This window comes from Dreissena polymorpha, chromosome 2, assembly GCF_020536995.1.
Source record: "Dreissena polymorpha isolate Duluth1 chromosome 2, UMN_Dpol_1.0, whole genome shotgun sequence".
In the NCBI taxonomy this organism is placed as follows: Eukaryota; Metazoa; Mollusca; class Bivalvia; order Myida; family Dreissenidae; genus Dreissena; species Dreissena polymorpha.
This window is the reverse complement of record NC_068356.1, coordinates 63,787,042-63,814,232: the sequence shown is the minus strand read 5'-3', so window position 1 is coordinate 63,814,232 and position 27,191 is coordinate 63,787,042. Positions and strand designations below refer to the sequence as shown.

Below are 27,191 nucleotides of genomic sequence, written 5' to 3'. Positions count from 1 at the left end.
CCATAAATGGGTTATTTTTGGGACTGAGCGTTCTTTTTGTTGGTCATTATTTGGGCATTTTTGGGGATGGGACAAAAACGGGTTTTAAGTGGGTTTTATTTGGTCTTAGTCCAGTTTGGGGTTTTTGCCCATCCATGGGTATAAAAGGAGCGGTTTTCACTATTCAGGGACACACTTAAAATTTTCATAACTTTAAACACTTATCGCATAACATCTTAAGCGAAATATTAAAGTAACGGAAACGAACATTGTTAAAGTACGTTTTATTGATAAATCTGAATAAGAATAAGAAACATATTTAGTTCAATTGTAAATTGTTTTACGCTTTTTGCTACTATTTTATATTTAATAAGCCTGTGTCAGTGCACTTAATTTATTAGTGGACTGTAACCCTTTTACAAGACGACGTGGACACTCAAATCGTTAAGACACATTGTTTATTTGTTAACATTTTATGCCAAGAACTGTAACAGTTGAATTTTGACGCTATATAACAAGCCATTAAATGGCAGAGAAATAAAAAGTAAAGCGTCAAACAGACTTGTTTTCCATTTATATTGACGATATGAAATAACAATTACAAGCCCTATAGAGCTGGGCGCTACATTATGGTGTCTTGGAAGTGGAATCTTTATAATAAATAAATATTCAGTGATCTGAACCTACACATAGTGACATCAAATAAAATGACAGTTAACACTTGGCGTAAAGTTTGGAAAAGTCTTATTGACTTTATTTAGTAAATTTGAAAGAAATAACTTGAAAAATATGATTTGTTGTCGACTTAAACATTCTGTTTAATTATGGCAAATAACTCAATAGATAGTGAGGTAGAAATAACACTAAGACCAGGCTTTTTAACTGGGAATTTGTCAACCGAAAATGATGACAACGGTAACATTTCTGATGACGAAGCTGCTACGGGAACTGAAACAGGTGGAAAATTACCTCGCAGTGGAACAAACATGGAGCAAAGCGCTGAGGAAGCCAACCCTTTTACAACAAATGATGTGGCCAGTATTTTGCAAACAGTTGTTCAAGAGTTAAGACAATTAAAGCAGCAAAGGCATGACAGCCATGGTCCACAACTGAGAGATTTGGGATACGGTACTGAGGAACGTGGTGACAGTCATGCACAGTCGTACAGAAGAGATGGCAATAGGGACCAAGACCTCAACAACTGTCAATTCAACGATAGACAAGACCTGGTTAACATACCATTAGGCGACAATAGGAGAGATTACCAGTTTAGAGCGAGACAGCAAAGCAGAAGAAACAACGTACCATTACCAAAGAAACCTCCATTTACGGGAAAAGAGGACTGGAATGTATGGCACTCTAAATTTGAGGCCATAGCCAGACGGTATGGCTGGGAGGAGGAGGACAAGCTTGACAATCTGTTACCAAGGCTTGAAGGTCAAGCAAGCGAATTTGTGTTCACACAGCTACCATCAAGAATACTTTCAGACTATGAAAGATTGACAAGAGAAATAACAAGCCGTTACCGGGTGATTGAAACGCCTAGGTTATTCGCCGCCAAATTCAATCGAAGAAGCCAACGACACGGTGAAACCGCCGAGGAATACGCCGCTGAACTGAAGAAATTGTATGACAAGGCACACGGGTATAGGGATCGTTTGACAAGGGACGAAGACCTTGTTAGAAGATTTCTTGACGGGCTGCTCGATCAAGAGGCTAAGTTCACGGTGGAGTTCCACACAGAACCTAGAGATATAGACGAAGCTGTATTTCATGTGGTCAACATGATCCAGACGAAGAATGCTTGCCGATCTGATAGAAGCAACAAGCATTCTCTGAGAACAGTAGCCACGACTGAAGATGGACTTGAAGACAGTGACAGCGAATACCAAGAGCCAGTGAATAGAATACCCTTTAAACAGACAGAGTCAAACAGTGGTCAACAAACGCAGAATCCCAGACATCAACCCCTATAAAATGGACGAAACAATTAACCAGAATGAACTGATAGCCAAACTTCTCAAAAGGATTGAGAAGCTAGAGGAAGCACAGCAAGCCAAAGACAGGAAAAGGTCAACATTTAAGAGAGATGTAGAGTGTTTTGCGTGTCATGACATAGGACATTACGCCAGAGATTGTCCTAAAAGAACATGGAGCCAACCAAGAAAGGAGCAACCGGCTTTAAACATGCAGGGGGCTTCTCTCGAGCCCAGAGGGAGGTCCTGTTAGAAGAAGTTAAAAACAGTGTTGAGGGCAACGAAAAGCGAACCGAGGTCAGCGAGGTAAAGGCGGATGCAGCCTGTTTAGGAGTGAAAGATGGAAAGGTGTTGAGAACTGGCATTTACATCAAAGGCCTGATTGGTAAAACGCCAGTGACTTTCACGGCCGACACAGGTGCATCTAGAACAGTAGTTTCCAGTCGAGTATACGACCAACTAAGTCCAGAGGACAAACCAGTCTTGAAAGGGTCAGTCAAGCTGCAAGGTGCTGGAGGTTCACCTATCAGGGACAGGGGAATAGGCATATTTAGTATGACTTTAGGCCCTGTTGAGGTGACCAAAGAAGCAGTGGTAGCTGACATTGAGGATCAAGTACTGTTAGGGTTGGATGTACTGGCTGGAGGTAATGGGGAGCAAGCAGATATCTTCCTTAGCAAGAATGTTATTAGTTAAAGAGGGAGAGAGATCCCATTGGTGCAAGAAGGCAAAAGGCTGAGGAAGGTTACAGTTGCGGAGGATGTTACAGTTCCAGCGCTCTCAGAGGCTTTGGTGGACATATTTGTTGAAAGCCAAGACTCATCATTCGAACAATCAACTGTTGTTAAACCTAAAAGGAAAGGACATGTGGTAGCTGATTTCCTGGTTAAATTATCAAACACTTTTACAATAGGCAAGCAAAACAGCAATCTGACCCATCATGCAGAACAAACCATTGAAAGGGGTAATGATGCCCAAATAAAGCAATGCTCAGGGCGATTTTCTTTAGGATATGTAGGGAAGGAAAAGAAAGGGCAAGGTGACTTACTTCAAAAGAACGTTATACAGGAGAGTATTTCACTACGGGCGAGTCAAATTGTACCAGTGAAAAGGAATTGGGCACTATACAACCTATCATTGATTGTTATGGTGTTGACGGTCTTTTTAAAGATGGTGGTCTTTCTTCTCTTTGGGTCAAAGATGGCAAACACAGCATCTGGTTCAGCAGACAGTACCAGACAAGACGCACAGAAGTTCCAGACACGAGTGTTGAACGCACATGGGGTGGCGAGAAAAGTGTCGATATCGCTAAGACAGTTGAATTCAAGTTCTTCTAGAAATAGAGAAACATATGAAGTTAAATTATCATTTAATAAATTTAAAAAGGGAGATATTGTGTGGTGTATACATGACACCAGGCAAGTAGGAGTAAATCCTAAGTTTGAAAAAACCCATGAAGGGCCATTTGTCATAGTGGAGAAACGTTCAAATGTAAATTTCATTATTCAATTAAATCCGGAAGGCCAAGTAAGACTGGTTCACCATGATAAACTCAAGAGGTATCGTGGACGGGAAAAACCCAAATGGATACAAAGTGTGTTAAAAAAGTTAAAAAAAATTCAAAAGAAACAAGAAAGAGCATAAACTTGCGCCAGTGTAATTTGTTTTGTAGAAATTAACTGTTCCTCAAATATTTAAATACTATGCAATTTTATGATACCTTGCTTATTTTTCTAAATTTCTAAAACTTAAATATCACAGTGAACTATTTAAATAACATTTGTATCACAGATAGGGAATATCACAGTGAACTATTAATATCACAGTTAATTAATATCACAGACAGTGTATATCACAGACAGTGAATATCACATAGTATCACAGACAATGAATATCACAGACAGCAAGTTAATAGTATCACAGACTGTAAATATCACAGAATATATTTTCGCACGAAATTTACTAACAGGACGGTTGAGTTATAACATACCTCTGGAAAGCAGGAAGTGACAGGCAATTCAAAGTGCAGTGACACAGTTTACATGACGCTTGTTGATGGTAAGGTGAAAATTATATTTTCAAGGGCAGATAATGGAAACGCAGACAGACAAAAGGAAGTCCCGGCGATGCAAACATTGTGGTAAAGAAGATCGTAAGGGGCGACTAATGGGCCACATCCTTAAGCACCATGTAGTATTTGACCGGGTGCCATTTAGTTGCAGTCTATGCAGCTTCAGGTGCAACGACAAGAAGACTCTGGTCGACCATTTGAAAAACTACAAACGACATCTTGCAGAGGTAGCCGACCGGCAAGGCAGAATCAGTTTAGACCGGGTATTGCAACGTTCTGAGAACCCATACTGGGTGAGCCAGAAAGACATGGAGCCTGTACTAGGTTTATATGGGTGTTCCATCATGTCCGAGTCACCAAGAACAGGGAATGCAGGATGTGACGAAGACGGCCTCTTCGAGCCTCAGGAGGAGGATGTGCTACCAGCATGGCTTCTAGACAATGCCACCACTCCCTCTGCTCCAGAACCTGCAGCACTCGCAACTCTTCAGCCATTTCGACGAGTGATTCCAACTGGTCAAGGTGCACGGTTTCTCGATTCCACCACTCCTGCTGCTCCAGAACCTGCAGCACTTTCAACCCTGCAGTCATTTCGACGCGTGACTCCAACAAGTCAAGGTTTCAACGCCACACGTGTCAGAGTAGGCCAAACACAGGCTCAAAGAAAGGTCTCTACCATGGGTTTTCTGGGCAAGGCTGCAGAAGTTAGTGGGGTGGTGCCTTACCTGGACTTTTTGGCAAGTCCTGCCAAAGTCGGCATACCATCTGGTCATACGTCCAGCAACTGTTACAATGACGCCACACCACTTATGGATGAAAACATGTTGGCGGAGCTTCTGCCTGAAAGTGACCGGGCTGACCCACTTTTTCAGGGGATTGACGAAGTACCCTGCAAAAGAGTCAGGGTAGAAGAGACTTCTAGCGATGAAACAATCCTAGAAGACCCAAGCAATGTTGTGGAAAAAGCCATTGGTGAGGCTTCTCAGATCATACTCACCGCATTGGGAAAATCACTAGAGAACAGAGAGCGAACTAACGAATTGCTGTCGAACCTCGTAACAGTCATGAAAGAGGTGCAGAATGATGTCAGACGGATTGAGCGCAAGGTAACATCCTTGGAACGGAAGGTTGAGATGCCACCTCCACGGGCCCCAATGCTGAAAAGTGTGGTTTCTTCAGCAATCAGAAAAAAATAAAATGTGACTTTTTACTGACAGTTAAAAGTGTTACTTCATTAACTGAGTGACAATTTGTGTTTATTTAAGTGTTAAAAGTTTGATATTTTACTTTAATTTAAAAAATGGAACTTGAACTTTGGCAACGGAGTGCCAACCTGTTTTCCTATGGAGGGGGTAATGATGTGCCCCGCACATTGTTGTTGTTCAATAGTTTACCATATGTATATCATTTACATGTAACATTCATAATTTGTTTAATGTACTTACCTGTTTACTTTATTTCCTGAGCTACACATTATCCAATTTATCTGAGTGTCCACAGCTCCATTGTTTTGTTGATAGTAACAACTCACAAATACATTTTTACCTCATGAGCATATTGTATAATCAATCATTTAGGCAAAATGTAGAGTGAATTGTGTTAACTTTTCCAATGATTTTGTCGTTTCATATCTTACACTTGTTTATTGATAAAGATTATTCATGTGTTTTTAATATACGACGCTATTCGCTCAAGTTTTCCATAAAACTAATAATTATACAGATAACTGCTCAGTGTTTATTGTGAAGCACTGTATTTTACCCTTTAAATCAAATGTTATTGTCCGTAAGTTTATGTTTGCAAACATGTGTTCCACCATTTTGTCTTGAATGCTGGGACGTAGGTTAAATTCTACCTTATTTGCATCGTCTGGTCTATTGTAACTTGCGGAGAAAACATGAAAAGATCATTCTCTATTATGAATTCAGTAGGTTTCACTGTCAAATATTGATTGTTTAAGTAATTTTGATAGATTGTTAGCAATTTCCAATATGGCGACTGTTCCTGCCCGTTTCCTTCTGGTATCCATGGAGCGCGTTCCATAAATGGGTTATTTTTGGGACTGAGCGTTCTTTTTGTTGGTCATTATTTGGGCATTTTTGGGGATGGGACAAAAACGGGTTTTAAGTGGGTTTTATTTGGTCTTAGTCCAGTTTGGGGTTTTTGCCCATCCATGGGTATAAAAGGAGCGGTTTTCACTATTCAGGGACACACTTAAAATTTTCATAACTTTAAACACTTATCGCATAACATCTTAAGCGAAATATTAAAGCAACGGAAACGAACATTGTTAAAGTACGTTTTATTGATAAATCTGAATAAGAATAAGAAACATATTTAGTTCAATTGTAAATTGTTTTACGCTTTTTGCTACTATTTTATATTTAATAAGCCTGTGTCATTGCACTTAATTTATTAGTGGACTGTAACCCTTTTAAAAGACGACGTGGACACTCAAATCGTTAAGACACATTGTTTATTTGTTAACATTTTATGCCAAGAACTGTAACAGTTGAATTTTGACGCTATATAACAAGCCATTAAATGACAGAGAAATAAAAAGTAAAGCGTCAAACAGACTTGTTTTCCATTTATATTGACGATATGAAATAACAATTACAAGCCCTATAGAGCTGGGCGCTACAATATTTAGATTTTTATAAGTTAGATCCCAAATTTGAAAACTTAATAAGGCAATATTATAATAAACTGTTTTTTAAGTTATCGCTGGCTGAACGATTATCGATATTTCAAATTCACCTGAAAGGGTCTAATACATCACATGAAAAGGTGCAATCGCTGGTTGAGCGATTCTTTGTATTTTTGTTTCAATTATTTCTATGCCAAACAGTTTTTTTCCGCAAATCAAACCATCATTTACATATCTATGTAGTCCGTTAATTAAATTGTCGTAATTTGTGAAAATTGTGACAATTATATTGTTATATTTATTTTTGAATTGTGTTTAACGTGATGAATGTGGTATACGGAGAAGTATGTGGCTTCTGTAATGGTACATATAGACAAGCTTTAAGTTAATTGTCGCATTTGCTTGCTTTGATGTAATCTCCTGCAAATAAGAATAAAGAGAGTCGTGATTGCACAAAATTGTTCGAAGCAGTCGAGTCGATGTATTAGTCGAGTTATTAAGCCCTGCCCACCCCATATATGCCCGGAATAAATTTAATAAGTGCATGATTACTTACGAGTGTAGAGTTGTATTAGGAAAAATGAACATTAATGATTAAGTAACGTCCAAATCCTCGACATGTATAGTGTATTGAACATTGCATGAGCAGTAACAATTAACGAATGAGGAAGCTTATACAGATGCAAGACAATGTTGCCTACGCCATTATTTGCAGATATTGATGGACCTGTAAGGAGGATAACACTCACCGAATCTAATCATTTAATGTCCTTCGTACGGAATTAAACATAATCATAATTTAAAAAAACAATCTGATATGAGGTTGTCTTCGACCTCATACACTGGGGTCCCCCAACTAGCACAAGCAATCCCAAAGATGGCTTCCTTCGCCAGCACCTGGTCAATCTACTGCTTGTTAAGATACTCCTGGACAATATACTGCTGGGCAAAACTGAAATCCAGTTCATTCACAGTAAGATAACAAACATAATACATACTTGCGTGCACAATACCGTTTTGTTATTCTGGCACCGGTAAGTATCCCAAAAATCACACACATGAATCGTGATAATACACATTTTAAGGCATGTTCATATTGTCAAAAGCAAAGATGTGAAAGCCATACTGCCAAGAGTATTTTAGCTCTAACACCAATATAAAAAAGCTAGATTAGATGTATGGTACATGCATATTCGCTTGTAAACTGTGGATTTTGGGTTGGCGATGACTATAAACTAAAAGCGCGTGTTATTTAATGACATATTATGATAGAAATGACAATTTAGAAGTTTGAAACATAAGTGGATGCGAGTTTGAAGTATGGGATGATAGAAACAATAAATATATTTTGAAATGATATTTTGCGTCTGTAATAATTATAAATGCACACAATTCTCCAAGTATTTAATAAAAGTGTGTTATTTTTAAAATAAGTATCTTTATTTAATAGTTGTATTGTATATACCATCTTTGTTTGACATACAAATAAATATATAGTAAGGTTCAAACAATGTTTTAACATGAACTCAATTATTCAACAAAAACGTACAAACGCGAGCTAAATGTCTTGGAACAACAAAAGTCTGTAATAAACAAACATATATATGGAGAAAATGACAGTTTTGCAACTCGCCTTTGCAAACAATTACATCGTCAGTCTAAAGGTAGAGTGACCTACCGAAAGCGAGAGCTTCTTCGTTGTACATATATATATGTATCTGATAGAATTGGTAATTGAGCATGGAATTTATTTGCAACACATTTTTGGTCGTAGGGAATTATAAACCATAGTTAGATTAAAATTATCCAAGGCACGTAAAAGTAACAGGGAAGAAACGACAATTTATTAATGTTAACCTTGAATTGTAACATTGACCTTCCTGACACTGAGGACAAGACATTGTTTGTGACACATTGTCTGGCCATGGGGAATGATCAGTGATGATATAGGCCATTGTATGATCCGAACTAATAGAATCAACATCAGAGCACAAAGATAGACTTATTCACAAAGTACTAGCACATTTGTAAGTATGCCTTCTATTTACTCAGGAAAGTCTTATCTGATAATCATACTTTGAACCGTATTATTCAAACTGCTGTGCTATTCAAATATATTCCTAATGTATACACAATGCAAGTATGATGACGTGTGAAAGCACTGAAAGAGCACAATGTGTCATTTATTACATTGACAAGATCTCATTAAAAAATTATCTGTATTTATTTATAAAAAAGTGTTTATGTTCTTGTTCATATACGTACACATGTGACAGAAATCATCAATCACAAACTACGACTCTTGCACACATTACATGCTCATCAATTCTGCCAAGATATTTGAAAATCAATGCTGAACAAAGATATGCTCAAAACAAAGTGTATAGGACTGATTGCAAAAGTTTGACCTTTGATCTTGTATTCAGAGACCTGGTTCTTGCGCGTGACACTGTCCTATCATTCTTATCACTTTGACATTACTACAATAAATGTACAAATGAACTGCATCGAAGATAAGCGTGTTTTTCTCCAAGTCAATCCTTTAATCACCAAAAAATATACATGTAGTTTGTTTGGTTGGATAGGTATACAGAGCAATTCTGCGGACAAGAACTTATATTTAGTGTGTAAATCGTTGACAATTTAAGAAATAATGAGAAACCTATTGCACCACAAGTGGATTAAGATACAAGTTTAATATTGCACTCAAATAGTTGTTGATGAAGTAAGCTGCACTTAGTTCTGACAGATTCTTGAAGCATTGTTGGCGCCTTTCACCATAATAATATAATGCATTCGGTTTCGTACCATTAATATTTAAAAGACGCGTAAGAGACGCAATAGCAACGGCTTTTCTAGTATATAGGAGAAGTTTGTCTCATTCATTCCGTAATCATTGTTGGTGGTACACATTGAATAAGAGTATGTTGTTGTGCGGGTCGTAACATTTCGTAATTTCGTAATGGGTAGGAGTTATTTCCTAAATGTGCCCGGTACAATAGATTTTAGGTAAACCGGCGTAAGAGTTCTTGTGATTTTATACATTAGAACAAGAATATGTTTTCGGCGCCGAGTATCTAATGTTTCCCACCCAACTTCTCTGTAGAGCTCAGTAATCGAGAAACAAATTTGAAACAACCCGATACAATTCTTGGTGCTTCGATTCGACTTTGTTCTACTCCGTTGTAATCCTATAGATGTCGTCCATTATTGAACAATTCATAAAAACTGTTAAACATTTTGACGGTATGTTCGTCAAAGATTTTGCAATCATTAAAATTTAAACGTCTAAAACTAATGGCATGATTTGTCAAACGGACGTGTACACGTAATCCAAACTTGCTTTTAATAAAGGTCGAACAATTGCAACAAAAACCCCTTTAGTGCAGCTGAGAGTAACTTATTAACATATTTAGACTCATTACCTTGAATCGCTACAAGTAATACGATTGTTTGTAGTTAAAGAGAATTGCTGTAATAAAAACGCTTTGAAACATATAGAACCGCACAGTTGTCGTGATGAAGTTATTTTTTTATCAACATGTGTATTCAGCATTCTCTACAGCGGCAGTGGAACAAATATGACAGATTGAAAATTTAGGATTGAAAGAAAGCTATATATTGTTATGGCTGGAAGAGAAAGGCAGATAATGTCCTCTTAGAATGATGTCTTGATGACGCTGAGGGTCTTTTAGTGATTGTAAGAAAGTGTACACTTATTTTTTTCAAAGATTGCTTCAGATCTACAATCGGAATATATCGAATATTCAGCCGTTTCAATATCGACACAAGTCATCAGTTCACCAAGCTTCGTCTGATCGTTACACGGTAAAGAAATGTGATATGTAAGACGCTGACGAGATGATCATGGATCGTGTTGTCTTCTGGCCGAACTATTCGACTATCAGAGGAAAACTATTAAACGAAGACTCAAAGCGTACAGTGGATGAAGCGGTGCAAAACGTACGAGTACAGTCGGAATGAAATAAACTCGGTTCAACATATGATATGACGTCGCACAAACGAGTTATTCAACTAGCAAAATATTGAAGATTCGTTTAAGATGAAGGTCCAAGTGACGCAAAGAACTCGCACACTTTGAAAGTAAGAAGCATACGTCTACGCTTAAATCCGATGCAAGCAAACATGTTTTGCGCAACCATATTTCAACATGGCAGTCCGATTGCTTTTGAAAGAATAGCATTGACTCTTCTCAGAGCTCTTATGAAACAGCAAACGTGTGATGCTTGAAAACATTTTCGGCTTTCAAAGAGTTCACCTATTTGTTTATGGAAGTAAATACATTTATGAGTAAAGTAAGAAAATCAAGCATGTCGTTATTCATAAAACGCACACCATACAGATGAACGATATCTAGATTGTATTATTTTAAGTATACATGATAACATTTATACATTCTTAAATCTGTGTTGTTAATAACATTAAGCAATCATAAATGTTTTTATATTGTCTTGCCGTGATGCAGCCCAATTCACCACCAATCTATACATTACACAACTTTTCATCCGAATGGTCTAAATGCGGAGCACTGTGGGATCCAAGCCGTATTACATGTATTCAACCGTGACTCGGTACGAATAATTCTTCTGCATGCGTTAACACACATTTACAAACATGTTTGTTTTTCACAATTCACTGCTTATTCATACAGTATTATGTTGTATGAATCTCATGTTGAAATATGAAAGGTTACACCCTTCGAAAACCCATATCATCTATATATGTGATTAATATGGTTGATACATAGTAAAAAGTAATCGTTATCGATCAATCTCTACGGTGGAAAGCACTTGTATTATAAAACTTTCATTCATTTGGTAGTTTTAAACTCGTTTGTTTTGCTCTACTAGTTTCTGTAGCACATCTTACACTTAATTGACTTTGTATAGGTATATAACAAACGACAGCAAATAATCACGTATAATTACTGAAATGTGATATTTTTTAAGCATGTTTACACGTTTAAAAGCCGATTCGCGTTGTTATAATTCACACTGAGCTCTCCTTTGTGTTCGTTATGACTAGCGGCCTATTGAAAGTAGGAAGTTTATTGTGCGTATAATGTGACCTCAGTGTCAATTTTAATTTGCCTACAGGGTGGTTGATCTAAAATACGGAGAGCTTCATATTGGCTTCGAGCCGTAATCATCATGATTAACTTAATAAGCAGTAACACTCGCACTGTGAAGATCAAAACATAATCGGTTTTCAATTACATGCCAAATGTCAAAATATTTTCATTCGACTTTAAGGGTATAGGCTTAATTTTACTTTTGGTGTATCTGTAAGCATGGTCACGATACAAACATCAATCCTGGCAGAATATAATTGTCTTTTCACGAAATTTCAAACGTGTTAGAATAAAATCCATCATTTTATTGCAGAATGATTAAAACAAACATATTCTGTTTAAAATCAAATATTGTGGATACCACAATATAAAAAGTGACACGATATGATATATGAAAGTATATCAGTATATTTGATCTCATGCTTTATCTCATTCTTAAAGCAAATAAATAATTTTATGTTTACTCTGAAAGTTAACATTATTCATGGGCGTTCATGTATACAGCTATAAGATGGGCAAGAATCATTTAGTCTCCGTACTTTGTTATAAATTAAAGGGACTGTCAACCGCGATTGACGAAAAAAGAAAAGTTCTAAAATACCGTATTTTTAACAATACTTAGTTTATATTGATTAAAATATCACGACTGGTATATTCAATTACTTGAAAAAATTGTTAATTTTTAATATTTTCAGTATATTCGGAAATACATTTTACTGGGAATGTCTACCCGGTAACTACCAGTTGACTATAAATAACGCAAGTAGATTGGTCAACATCGTCACGTGGTAAACCCAGCAATGCAAATTGTGCATGCGTAGTGAATTTTATATATTTTATATATAAAATGATCAATCTACTTGCGTTATTTATAGTGTGTATATCGTAATGTCACCTTTTTTCGCGATGTACATTCGATTTCACATCGAGACATTTTATTACCGAATATACTGACAATATGAACTTTTCTCAAGTAATGTAACTAACGAAAAATATTTAGTATGTTATGGGGTCTGAGAAATGCAATCCTTAGAAGCATTTTTTTCAAAATCTTATTGTTACGAAATTAATGTCAACTAGATTTAAACTAAAACGTTGGTATTTCTGGACTTCAGCTTGAAGATAAGGTTATTAACGTACAGAGCATTTAAAAATTCCTAATTAAATACGATTTACCTACTTGTTATTAGATTCTTTTTCAATAATGGGGCTATTTATCGTGAATGTTTTTAGAGTAAACCCTATCCCGAACATCCTGCAATATCATTTCGATATTTTTACTCCGTAAGTGTAGATACATAGCATAAATGAAGACCAACGCACAGGGTTATGTGATTATGACAATTTGGCGTAAATGATTTCACTGGGAAGAGCAATTTTATTTTATTTTAGCTTTTTTAGATTTCAATCATTTGAAAATAAACCATATAGTAATTCAAGGTGTGTTAACACTAATATTCTTTAAGAAATAAAATCACCTTGTTGGACCGCTAAACCAATTATGTGCCAATTTAGTATAATGAAGAAGTTTAAGTAAATAGAGCTGTAATTGTGCTTTTCCCATATAAACATTGATTTCAGGGACATGAGAGAGGAATTTATATAAGATGAATGGCGTACAAGGGATCCGATAAATCGATAGAGCGTGTTTTATATATACATATATGTGTGGTGTCTTAATAGATAGCTGGGTTCTTGTAATGGCACTTGTGATGTGAATGATTGATTTGGACCCGCTGGTCAGGATTTTGTTTGGTCAAAGAGAAGCAAGGAAATACATTTTTTCCGTTCAAAAACATCGTATTCAATTTGCTTCCAATATCGAAGCTATACAACACAAAAAAAGACATTCTTGTGACTTATAAGAGAAATCATACCGTATCGTATGTTTCCATCGTTTGGTAGCTATTTATTTTCCTCATTCGTTCGTGTTGAGGTTTTGGCATAGATTTTCTACAAAACACTTTGATATACTGTGGTATTTCCTTCAACAGTATAACATGCACCGAGAGATCCGATATATATCGATTTCTGAAATGACAAAATAATTTCAGAATAATGCAACACCAGTTTAGAATGAATCCACAAATGATGTCGATTTCCGTGTCGATTTTAAAATACAGAATACGGGAAAATAATGAGTGCTTATGATTGATTGACGTTTATGCTCATTTCGAAGTTAATGAGGTCCTTACGCACCTTAGGCTGCGTTATGTGTGGACCCGTATTGTATCCCACGAATCCTACCTAATTAACTTACTAGAGTTACAAAAGTTGGGATGAGTGTTGAAGTTTAACATTTCCAGCCTTTTAGTTGTTACTGAAAGATTTTTAGTTTAGTTTGGACTTGTGTTGTGAGGAAAACCCAGAGTACCCGGCGGAAATCCCACATGTCCAGTGTGGGGAAATGAAATATTGCAAAACATCCTATATCAATCGGAAGAATCAGAAAAAAAACGAATCAAGAGAGCTCAATATTTTGCGAGCAAGTAAATGCCCGGATGCAATTGTTATTTCTGATTGGCTGAATATTTATTTATGCTTTTGTTTAAATTTGGAGACACATTGTCCCTACAAATGTGTCCGTTGTTTGTTTATTGAAAAGATTAAGTAACTACCTCTCATAACTAGTACAGGCTCCTTTGAGATATTTGAGAGACTAAACGCCTTTTTTATTCGGGAGCTTATTTCAAAGTTATATCTTTGTTTTGCTTGTGTTGCTTGTTACTTCTTATTATACTGTTACGGTCGCTTCATTTTCATTTTAACAAAAAAATGAACAATGCGCTGTTGTTGCTGTTGTTGTTTTATTTACCGACCACGTTAGTTCCAAGAAATATAGCTTGCACGCTGTAGTTTGGAGCACACGTTATGAAGGTTTTTATTTAATTCAAAATATCTAAATGATTGCAAATAATATGCAACATTATTTGAAGATAAATATCAAAATACTTTAATTCGCTCGCTCTCTTGCCGCCCAATCGCAAGGAAAATGTTTTCTGTAACAAAGTTAAACAATATTGAAAAAAAAACTCGCAGTGTTATGCAAGAAACAAGACAATTATTTATCCGTTAAATTATTCTAAAGTAACGTTCCCAGTTAATAAAGAAATTGAACAAATATGTCATCGCAACATCAAAAAAGACTCCTCTTGTTAAAAACACATGTTGACTGGGTCCACTCCTTGGGCCACTTCTTCTCCTTTCAGATCGTATGACATAGTGCCGTCATTGCGGTAGCCATTGCCTAATCTCCTTGCTTAATCAGCTCGGAATGGACGTTGTCCAATCAAGGAGTTTTTCCTACCTTCAAACTGCGCACTCTCTTCTCCACCTCTGCCTTTAGTATTAACGGACTTTCGTCTTCCGCGTCTAGTCTGGGATCGTTATAAAGGAGATTGGTGTAGCCATTTAGAATTGCAGAGAGGCTACAGTAACTGTCTGTTAAACAACTGGCTCATTCAATGGTTTTACCTAGACTAACCTATATTCACATAAATTTACCTATATAAAACCCTTTTGTCTAAAAAACATTTTATCTAATTGGTGCTTCAAATGAGCTGATTAGGGTACAATACGAGACTAATCTATCCTCTTTTGTAAACAGCATGATTGTCAACGTGATCAAGAAACATCGCGAATGTTTAGTTGTTAATTCAACCTTGGATGAATATGCCTATGTCTGATTCCTCGTGATATCTTATGGATAATAATCCTTGGGCTTTGGTTCAAGATAAAAAAATATAGGAGCATTATTCGGCTTTAATCTCGTTCACAGAAAATCACAGTACGTCTTTTTTGGACGCTTGCAAAGTGGATAACACACAAGCCGTGACTTATTGGTCCTATTGCACAGCATCAAACTTGGAATGTTTTCATTTCTACTGAGCTATTCAGTGAGCTCAGTAAGATTGTAAGTAAAAGATGAAGTTCCGGAAATTATCGCACCAATGTTCAGTCTTTTATGTGTCACCTTGGACCTTATCATTTCCTTGTCGGCTTCATATATTATGTTAGAATTTCTACCCATCAATGTGTTAACCATTTTTTTCCTGGTAGACTAAGCTTAACTGTACTTTCCTTTTTTCCTTATTTTTATCTTAAAGATAATTAAAACAGCCACACATTCTGAGTTCCATATTCCACTTCGATAAATTTTGCTCAGGCAGTTCAACATGTTTTAATCTTCCGTTAAAAAAGTTATTTGGACATAAAACTCCGAACAAATCAACCTACACTCAGCAAGCAAGATTTAGTACGTAAAATTAGTATCCTTTGCTACCTAACTGAAACAACACAGGTTTTCTAACACTGAAGACGACCTTCCTTATTCCCTCTTTGTTTTGACGTTATTTTCCGGCCATATTTTCTAATTATTTTCTTGACCGATTTTGGAGTCGGTGTCGGAGAATCGTTTTATTAAAATATTGACGTGTTAAGCCTTTATGACTATAACTAATATATCTCACACTAAATGATGGCTTTAATATTGTGCAATCACTTTAACAATTAATCGTATTTAAGCAGTAATTGTCCGCAAAAGGAGAAAAACATCAAAACAATTAGGAACACGTTTTACTAATTGAAGTCCCATTCTTCGTTTACAAAATCCGATACACTATGTTACATTAATCAACCGCTAATGGAAACCTAACCTCGGGTTGCTTTGATATCTGGACAAAATATTAAATGTTAATGGATACCTACTTAATCGTTGTTGGTTTATATAAACCTTATTCCGTTGAAAAAATAAGATGGCATAGTTGTCTTTAAAATCGGCTATTCCAAAGGTTGTCAATAGAGATTGCAACAATTTCATTGATGCTGGTAGATTCAAACAATAAAATACATACTACATTTATGTTATGTGACCTCTATTAAGAAAATGCGCTATTGGTGACCATGCATGTTTAAGCATGACCGTCAATAGATGTGTGTGTGAGTGTTTTGTTTCATTAAAAAAAAAACAATGCTATACATATAACTGCTCCTTTTATTTGTATTGTTACAACATGTGTGTTAACATATGTTATTTATTCAGTATCATAGATCTAATTATAAGAAGAATAAAGACTACATCCAACTCAAACTCAATGTTGAAGAATGATGCATTCGCAGCCTTGTATAATGATTTACACCTGCTTTTGGGATGAACCTATATATATATATATACTATCTTGATATCTATTAAATATTTTATTTCGAATTAATTAAAAAATAGCTTTTAATATTACGAACTGTACTATACAGTAAAGACTACTGTGTTGTTCTTCTCCTGACGCCATTTAAAAGCAAGTTGCACTTTCGACCATTAGCTACCGAATGAATCGAAATGTCAACCAATAGCAAAATTGGTATCATAATATTTTGTCATTTAAGTATTCGAATAGTCGAATATTCGAACTTCTGGAAGTGAGTATACATTTTTAATCAAAATATAAAAGTAATATAAAAGTAAAAAAAATACAATATGAAAACATATAAGGAAATGAACATATATGGAAATGGACACAATATAAACACCTTTGGTATCCTATGGGTGTAGGTTAATACCATGTCGTGGAAAAATAATGTAAGTACGCATCGGATTATTTCAAAAGTCATAAGCGTGAAATGAATTTATGAGAATAAAATATTTTCATTAGAAATTCCATATTTAAGAAGCAATACAAAAGATTTATTCTTTGTACACTAGGTAAAGTTTCTTTTTTTACAAAATAATACAGCATTATATGATTACCTCTAATACTAAAAGTCAACTAGTTCAAAACAATGTATTAACAAATCATATATGACAATAACTAACAGGTAATAACAATTACTACATGCATGCATAGCTTATCAAAACCAACATGTTGTGTGTTTATTTATCACCACATGTCATTCCGTTGATTATTTGTATTTAAAACATGGTTAACTATTTATAATTTACTAAACAACCAATTATGTCTTTTATTTTGAACTGCGCATGCGTTATTTCGTTTTTTCTTAAAGCGATCATTACGTTAATCGAAAGAAGTTGTATATCAGATAGTTCGTTTTAACGTATTGCTGTGTGACCAGCGTAGTGTACGTAGAAGTTACATAACATAAAGCTTACATATACATAAACGAAAAATGCACGCCAAAATTCTTCAATGAACTATTTGAGTAGTCTACACACAATATTAACAGTTAGTTTCTCCCGAATCATTTTCAAAATTGGATATCGATCCGTCGGCGTATGCCTTCTTTATTTTGTCTGTGAAAAAGCAAACACAGGTATCGCAATTAGATGGTTTTCAATGTATTTCACACAGCTGTTTGTGTTGAAGTCATGCACACAAATTAATAATGGGTCTGATATTTATTCGTACATGTTAAAGTTTATTCGAGGATATTGATTTTATTTAAATCAAGAAAACCACAATTGACAGAGCATTTTAATGTTTTATACTAAAACATTCCATGCAACTATAAATGCTTATTAATTGATGTATGCAAACATTATTAAATAAATATATTAAGTTTGCGATAAAAGTAAAATTGGCGAAAACAAATTTATAAATCGAGATCCATACTCCTAAATTGAAGTTTCATTCCTTTATTGTGCATAGCGTCTGGCGACAAAAATGCTAAAATATTAAGCCAAACAAACAATTAACAATAAAACGCGTAATAAAGGTTTGTTTTTCAAGACATTTTACAATAGTTAAGTTGGTGAATGTACCTGTATTCCCAGGTCGGACATTACAAGATGGTGTTCTTCGTATATCAGGAGGTTTCCTGTTAGGCGTTGCGCATGGAGTCGTTGGCTCCTGGAACAACACACAAATAATAAGAGGGCTAAGACGGCGCAAGCAAGCTAAACTGTGACATGGGGAGGTAAAAGTTCGAACCAATTGGTGCGATTTTAAAATATAAATTGTTTAAACAGGTCTGTCCTTGATAAGATAACATAACTTGCATGTCAAAATCTATTTCACTTCCCGTTTCTCTCATTGGCGTATTGAACAAAATTGTAAAATAGTATGCATGTGTTTTCTAAATCGTTAGGTTTTTTATTTTGTTATACAATTTTTAGTATACAACATGAGTTCATTAGATAGAACTTTGTTCTGAAATATGCAATGTACAACATGTTATCAGTTACATAGAAGGGTTAGAGGAGACGGCAGTTTGTAGATAATACATAGTAATTTTAAAGTACAACGGATCCATATTAAACCTACATAATATTATTTAACAATTTGGTAGGAGGCCTTCCATGACAATAAATAAAGATGAATCAACGTTGATAAAACATTCGCTTAATGTACTTTTGGTGTAATGGTATTATACCTGTTGCTCGAGTGGTATACTTTCATCAGGTGTACCTGTTTCTGTAATAAACAATACGTATAGTATAAGTTGTATTCAATACATTGCTTTACATTTAACAAAACAAAAGCGTGTGATTGTGGGTTTGCCTCTGTAAACTAACGTGCGATTGTGTGAGCGTAAGTGCATGTGTGCGCGTGTGTGTGTTTTGCGTTACATGTAGTGAAATAACTACCGATATAACATTTTTGTATTATCACATAGTACATGCACGTGTTTAACTTATCAACATATCATCGTTTATTTCATCAATCGTAGTACCCGCAAAATTAAGTTAAAGGATAATGTAACTATTTCTTACCTGAATTAACGCCTGTGTTCTTGCATATTTTGTATACAATGAACGTGACGCTACACGTTAGAGCTAGTGCTAGTGCTGAGACAATAATTATTATAATTATTTTACAATCCTTTATTTCCGTTCTTTCCAGCGCTTTATCAGTTTCCAAAGCTGGCACATGACCTGTAGAACCTGTACATAAACACACACAGACACACACATAAAAATATCCATTTGCATGCTAACATGTACTTTTCAAAGGGGTCGCTATTCAGTTATTTTTTTTAAATCTTATTAACATGATATGTATTTGTGTTAGAACTTATAAAACGATATAGTTTATTATGTTTGTTTTAAACGTCTATTAACGCGAAAGCATTGACAGAATAGTTCATATATTGTACAAGCAAATTGCGGTGTACTGTTCACATCGTCAAGCTATGCACATATATGTGGAAACCTTGTAAAAATGTTCTTAACGATATTGTAACGATACATTTCTTGTAAACAGAAGGCCTTAAAATAAAACAGCATTTGTCGAAGGATTTGATATGCACATAATGCCTGAAATTTCGTAATAGACTTAATCTAATACGAACGTTTTGTTTTGCTGGAATACGATACATCAATTAATTGTATTCACTTTATATCACTTTCAATGAATATCGATTAATATATAACATTTTTTAAACCAAATATATATGATGATTTTCTGAACCATCCTTACAGCTTTGTCTTCAGTTATTTTGAAAATTATATAAGGTAACACAAAAAAGCATGTTTTGAATGTTGAACATTAGCATGTGTAGCATAATATATTGATTGAATAGGATTAAGACAAGAAACAATGAAACATATCTTTTCTTACATACCATTAGCGCACGAAACCTCCTCGCTAACGCGTTGTGTTTCATTGAACATAACTGCACACATATATGTTCCACAGTCGCGCTCAGTAAAATGTCTTAACCTTAGTATACATGATTGAGACACAGTGAACCTTTCTTTAAACCTTGTATCCATAAGCTGGGGATCAACATCAAACTGGCATTCTGCTATTGTTTTGTAATCGACATAATTATCGTAGGCAAACTGGATGACTATGCCATTGGCGTCGTTGTGACAGGCTACAATAACGTCTTCTCCGCACGTAATGTTTCTGCCGGCATTGATCGTTATGCTTACTCCATGAACACTGTACCAATTGCCTGAAATAAAGTCCCATGTTTTTCATATAAATGTATGTCATAAGGGGTGCATTATAAATTTAACAGCCGAATTATACCATTTAAATGTGTTGTTGTAAACATCTTTCTCTATCAGTAATACTATTTACGGCGTTGATTCTGCTTTGAGGTAGTGAAAATAAGATAATCAGTGAAATCAAGGTCAAACGATCGAAGTGAAAACTTTCGGTGGTATAATTTACTGAACGATTCTTAGTCGCGTCAGGGCCGCGTAAATAAAAATGAAAAAAGACACAACAATATACGTACACGTTTTCTTATATTTTAGTCATGTTAAATCACGAGTTCAAGTTATTGCACATACAATAAATACGTCGGCAAAACATTGATATTTCTAAAACCGTTTTAATTAAGAAACATGATAAAGAAGAAAAAATAATAAATGATTCTTAGTTCGTCTCGTTTCACATCTGGGTTTAACGAATTTAATGTTTTATTAATTTCATTTCTGACCGGCCGTTAACAAAGATTGTGTTACTATGCAACAATTTCGTACGTTCAAAAGTAAATTGTATCATAATGGACAACTATCGTCCATTCAAAGGCTAATCCAGTTAACCCAGTTGCGGATATCCTATCCAATGTTATTATCCTAGTGTATACAGTTAGAAATAAAGGTTCGGGTAAGTAAATCCATTAAGGCTACATGTATTCTCACTAAACCACTGTTACGCGTCTGGCTTTCCCTCGCTGGTTCTCTTGTTAACTACTTCATCGAGTTAATAACAACAAAATGACCGGAAAAACGCCAAATGTCGTTCTTTTAGACAAAGTGTAGCCTGGTCTATAAGAGGAACACAAGTTTATTGCATTGTTACTTTTTGACAGTTTGTTTTATAGTTAATCATTCAAATAGGTTTTCATCCAATGTTAGTAATTGTAATGTTTGTTACCAATTAGGATGTTAATTCAATGCACGAACAATGTTGATGATTTACAAACATTGTAGTGCAACATGGAAACCTTAAGAATAAAATATGTTTAAAACAATAATCTATTGATGGGTGCATTTGAATAATCAAAATTAATGCAAGCTCTAAAACATGAGTTGGTAATGCCATATACAGATAATTTGAATTCGTTGTATCATTTAAAAGACATATACCCGACTGTTTGCTTCTAACATTGACATATATTTTTAAAGCTTAAGCATGCCTTACCTATAATGTACGTGCGAGTCGATATTTGGTTTAAACAGATGCCATATAGACATTACATTATATTAAACGACCGATATAATTCACGAGTTCAGAAGTGGACCATTGCTTACTCCGTTTCAGACTTGTATTAATGTATTTATTAAACAAGTTTTCATAAAAGGTCGAGCAGTATATCTTTCAATTGAATACTTATAAGTAAAACTTTTTTCAGGCGAATCTATGACTGCGCGAACATGTCTACATTTGTAATTGTGCGAATTGTGTCACCCGTGAATTAAATTTCAAATTGTGCATAATATCGTACGCGTTAACACAGACAATAACAATAACAGACTTAAACATATAGATATTTGTTCAGTCAAAAAATAAATCATGCACACATGACAAGACGGAAATCAACAATGAAGACTTTTTTTAAAGTATGCTTATTTGATAAATAGACACGTTGGTACACGACACAGGCTTTACCCATGTGAATTGCATGGGGCTACTTGTCGATTGATGGAATAAATCTACTTTAGATTGATGGAATAAATCCGATATGCAAACGAACAAAATCTTATTATTTAATTAAAATTACGCAACCGTAATCCCTAGCATAAGACATGAAATGGTGTGACATTGTACAAGCACTTACCTATTTGAACAGTGGTTAGGAAGAATGTCCAAGTTAATATCCCTTGCATGACTGTAAGTCCCTCTGTTATAGCAATCTACATCAAAAACACTATATAAAACTACTACGTAAAATGTGCTGAGAAATCGGTAAACAAAGCATATACAGTTGTTTTATAAAATCGCAACTATATCAAAGTCATTGTAGCATTGTTACCATTTGCAGACATTTAATCACCACTAAAATATATACATAATATATGTTATAATACTAGATTAATGTAGTAGTTAAACACGATTCTGACAAACACAATGATTGTATATGTCATTCGTCGAATATTTTGTGCAGTTTGAGCATACATGATTAAATTTCTATAGTTCATGACTACTTAAGATTGTTAAACAAATATTTTAAGTCTCTGCAACCTTAAAAATATTTCAACTATTGTGAGATTATAACTTAAAACAATTTAACGACGAAAACGTGTGCCTTGATAACAACACTTAATGCATTCATGTAGAAAATTGCTTGTCAGTGGGAAACTTATTGTAACGGGCAAGTACACATCCAGAACTTTTTCAAACAGGCGCCGCAACGGTTCGAGTCCAGAATTAGAAAGGCGAAAACAAAAATGTTTCCTGTCGCCGACATCTGTAGTGACCACAATTTAGCGCTGACAACAATCGATCAAGAATAATCGCAATAGATTGGACTGAAAGATCCAGTGATAGCAGATGCATTCCAATCACATATAGGTGACACGTATGAAGCCCGGAACATCATAAACCATGACATCGACAACATTACAAACAACAGTCAGCGCTAAATTACGTGCCGTCATTGGTCCAAGAACTTCTAGGGAAAGAGAGGATGAAGAAAAAGCAATGGTTTACGACCGAGACAACAGAGGAGAGTTGCGGCATGCGAAGTACACCAGACAAGATTCTATGACAGAGTACTAGTCAGGAAGGTGCGGAAGAAGATGAAAAAAAAAACAAAGTATGGATGAGTTTAGGAATGTCATCCTTAACAAGCAGTAAAATGACAAAGAACACACTTAATACTCGAATGAAGACTAATAATTCAAAGGTCTATGTTATAGCAGACGCTAATGAGAACCTCATGATAGTGCCGCAGTCTTGAACAGCAAGATCGAATACTGCAAGAAACTCATTAACTACCCGCCTCTACCAGATCTTAGTCTCTTTCACAACGATCCATTTTCTGAAGCTGAAGACGAAATAACGTCCATACTAAAAGCAGAGTTGGAGGATGCAGTGCCCAGTGAGAAGGCATGATAATCTCCGGTAGTGGACAACATCCCTTCTGAGTGGATTAAGAAAGAATGTGTGGCAAAGATTGCATCAATGGCGGCACTACGCAAAGGACAAAATGTAGTTTACACAAAACAACTTAGTAAATGACAGAACATAAAGACCAGTGCCATCAGAAGGCAGCATTGGCGTTCCATACAGATTCATTTGTATTTATAGGCAGTGATAAAAACATAATAGTGTGACCCTGCGTATGAGGTTTAAAAATATTCGAATACGTAATTGTCTTAAAAACATAAAACACATTGAGGTAAAACGATATAATATAGACAAGCGTTACATACTTTGTAAACACGTACCTTGTGATGCGCTTTTGTAAAGTGGTTGGAATACGTTAATTTTTTTTTAATTAATAATGTCATTTGGGATTCCGGCATTTGAGTTTTGGCTGTTCTAATTTTAGACGTTTGGATTTCCACACTTAACGTTCAGGCTAGTATTTATAGCTGGTGAGCTGTGGTGGAATACAAAGTTGTCTTTCACTTCTTCACAAAGCCACATAAGCACGTGTTAACGCTGTAATAGTCCAAAAATAACAAATAACTATCAATGTAAATCATGTATGAACATATTTAAGTTAAAAGCACGTTCTAAAGTGCGAAACTGATATCTGAACGCACGGCATGAACATGAGAAAACTATTGCGTAATTGAAGAAAACCCAATTTTATATCAGTATTTGTTGTTCACAACAGAGCATCATGAATGGTAACATACTTTTATTTACTGTTTGACATAGACCGACAAGCGACCAATCATCGAACCAATCTTTTAAAATCGAACCAATCTTTTAAAAGACGTCTAGTGAGAACACTCTACAAATAGACTTTAAAATACATTCCGCTTCTCAGCGATACATGTTCTGTTTATTTATAGTATTTACCTGTATGTCGAAATACTTCTCAAACGCTTAAACTTAATATGTCATCTTTTCCTTGAAATTGAATGTTGAAAGAGTTGGAGTAGAATGCAGTTAATACAGACGGTATCCCACAGTCATATACTTTTCATTGTAAGAACAACATGTGATGCTATTTATAACTTTTTGTTGGTTCAAGTGTAACTATAAGCTTACACTAAGCGAATACGAATAATCAAAGTACTGACAGTACTGGTGTGACGATGCTTTTGAAGAGGATGGAAAAGCCACAATTTAAGTTTATCTACACAATTGTGTATGTTGGTACGAAAAAAAATTTGGGTACAACAATTTTGGGTACGAAAAAAGTATGCGAAAAAAAATGTGGGTACGAAAAAAAAATTGGTTACGAAAAAAAATGTGGGAACGAAAAAAAATTGGATACGAAAAAAATGTGGGTCCTAAAAAAATTTGGGTACGAAAAAAAAATTGTGTATGAAGAAAAATGTGGGTACCAAAAAAAATGGATACGAAAACAAATTGGATACGAACATTTTTGAGTACGGAAAAAAAAATGGGGGTACGGGGAAGTAGTACCTGTGGGGAAATTGACCCACAATCGCACATTTTCGGCCCTTTCCGTCAAACATCGGATAAGTACCTCGAAGGCAATAGTATTAATACACATTTCGGAAGCGGTAATGCGGTCTTACCTACGCGCGTCAAAATGTAAGCGAAATATGTAAACAAAGCGATAGCCTGTCAGGAATGTTTGAATTAACGAAGAAAATCGTGTATTGATGTAAGTTTTCTGAAGAAATGTGCAGAAAATATATTAAAAAACCAATGGCGATATTTTTCACAGCCACATACTTGTTAATAGTTTGATATTACAAAATGAAAGTGAAAGTAGATCTGTCAAAAATGAAAACCTGTCAAGTTGTTTTTGTTAGCACGAGAGGGGGATTACACTCAATGTGTTAGCATTCTTACCATAGGCTTTGTCAATAACCTTTATAGTATGGGTGGCTTTGTTATTATTTATTGCTATTATGTAACTGCATGATTGTGTATATGTTTACAATACACAAAGCATAAATAATGATATAAATATACTGACTGAGCTTATAATAATATGAGAACTATAGCCAGGTCAATTAAGGACTTCAAATACATTTTTTTGTCCTGATTTCATGAAGACTTGACCATGCATGTCCTAGATTTCAAAATCAAGGCCCTGGTCTGACGCATTGGTAACATTAACGTTAAACTTTTACACGGCTTCTGATTTTTTTTTTGCTATGTAAGGAAATCTAAATCAGGCACAGATTTTCCTTGTTTTAAAACAGTCAATTGATCAGTTGTGGCCTCTCGGTAATGACAAATTTTTGCTTACTTGTCACACCCTTAAAACTGCCCACACTTTAAAAGCAAATCTGGATTTAGGTGATCTTCAATGGTACATTTAAACTTTAGCTCTGTAACAAGAGTGCTGGTAAAGTCAAGTCACATATTTAAATCTAGGCCATGTCAAAATCAAAGTGTCAAAGACAAATGAAAGATGCGTTCATTAATAATTGTCCGATTGTATACTACTGCTGTGAGTTTTTATAAAATATAACTGATGACCATCATGAGAAAGAAAATTCACATTATCTTAGTATATCAGGTTTAGCAGCCTTTTAGATAACAAAGTTGGCTAGTTTTCAATGTCGCTTCTAGGGATCAAACCCGCAGCTGAAACCTCCTGCATTCAAAGTCGACACTCTACCACTAGGCTTTTAGGAACATTCTAAAATTGTTTGATCCCTCGAGAGCAACCAAACCTAAAATTAAGTCAAATATTGCCGACTCGGTTTTATTTAGTCGCATCATGAGAGATACTGGAGCTCGATTGAACATTGTCGGCTCGGGTACTACATGTACCCCGGGTACTCTTAAGCATACTTACATGTACCCCGGATACGGTAAAAATACGTAATCATACTCGGTCGATATTATACTGTACCCAAATCGTATTCCCGACCAAAATCCGATGTCGTAAAACGCGCAACTGATTATCTTAAACAAACTTCTCTTTAAAAAAAACTGCATCAACATGTTTTTTCAGTATGTGTTCCGATAATAAAGAGGCCATTTTACAGAAAATTGACATAAATGTGAATATATAATTAATAGAAAATAGCCGACAACTACTGATTTAGCGTTAAATTTCCCAGGTACGTTTAAATATATTTTCCGTACCCGGGATACATGTGAGTATACTTAAAAGTACCCGGAGTACATGTACGTAGTACCCGAGCCGACAATGAACAATCGAGCGAAAATTGAAGGTGCAACATCTCTCACGCCCCCTAGCATCGCCTTAAGCAGTATTTAATTCTCAACAGGAAAGTGCTGGAGTCATTGATCCCGAGGGACAAGAAAAACAAAAGATTAATGTTCGAAATGAATCATTTGATTAATGACAATTCTATTATTTCAGCATGGTCAAAGGAAAAGCGCAGTCAAATCAGTATCCAATAAAACTATTTGCTATTGTCTGAAAACCGCTTTTAAGCAAACAGCT

The 27,191-nt window shown here is 35.2% G+C and overlaps 1 protein-coding gene across 2 annotated transcripts; it reads right to left on the bottom strand.

Annotated features, from left to right (window-relative positions):
• Positions 1-16,760: 16,760 nt before the first annotated feature.
• LOC127867340 (uncharacterized) lies at positions 16,761-24,765 on the bottom strand. Of its 2 annotated transcripts, none has more exons than XM_052408427.1 (8): positions 24,647-24,765; positions 24,049-24,280; positions 22,452-22,527; positions 20,280-20,615; positions 19,429-19,599; positions 19,089-19,129; positions 18,478-18,565; positions 16,761-18,009 (listed from the first exon to the last, which is right to left on the bottom strand). In XM_052408427.1, exons 2-8 carry the CDS (start codon positions 24,139-24,141, stop codon positions 17,936-17,938), a joined length of 879 nt encoding a protein of 292 aa, XP_052264387.1. In that variant the 5' UTR covers positions 24,142-24,280; positions 24,647-24,765; the 3' UTR covers positions 16,761-17,935. The 2 variants fall into 2 exon arrangements, with proteins under 2 accessions (XP_052264387.1, XP_052264389.1); XM_052408429.1 differs by having other exon boundaries at positions 24,064-24,280.
• Positions 24,766-27,191: the final 2,426 nt, after the last annotated feature.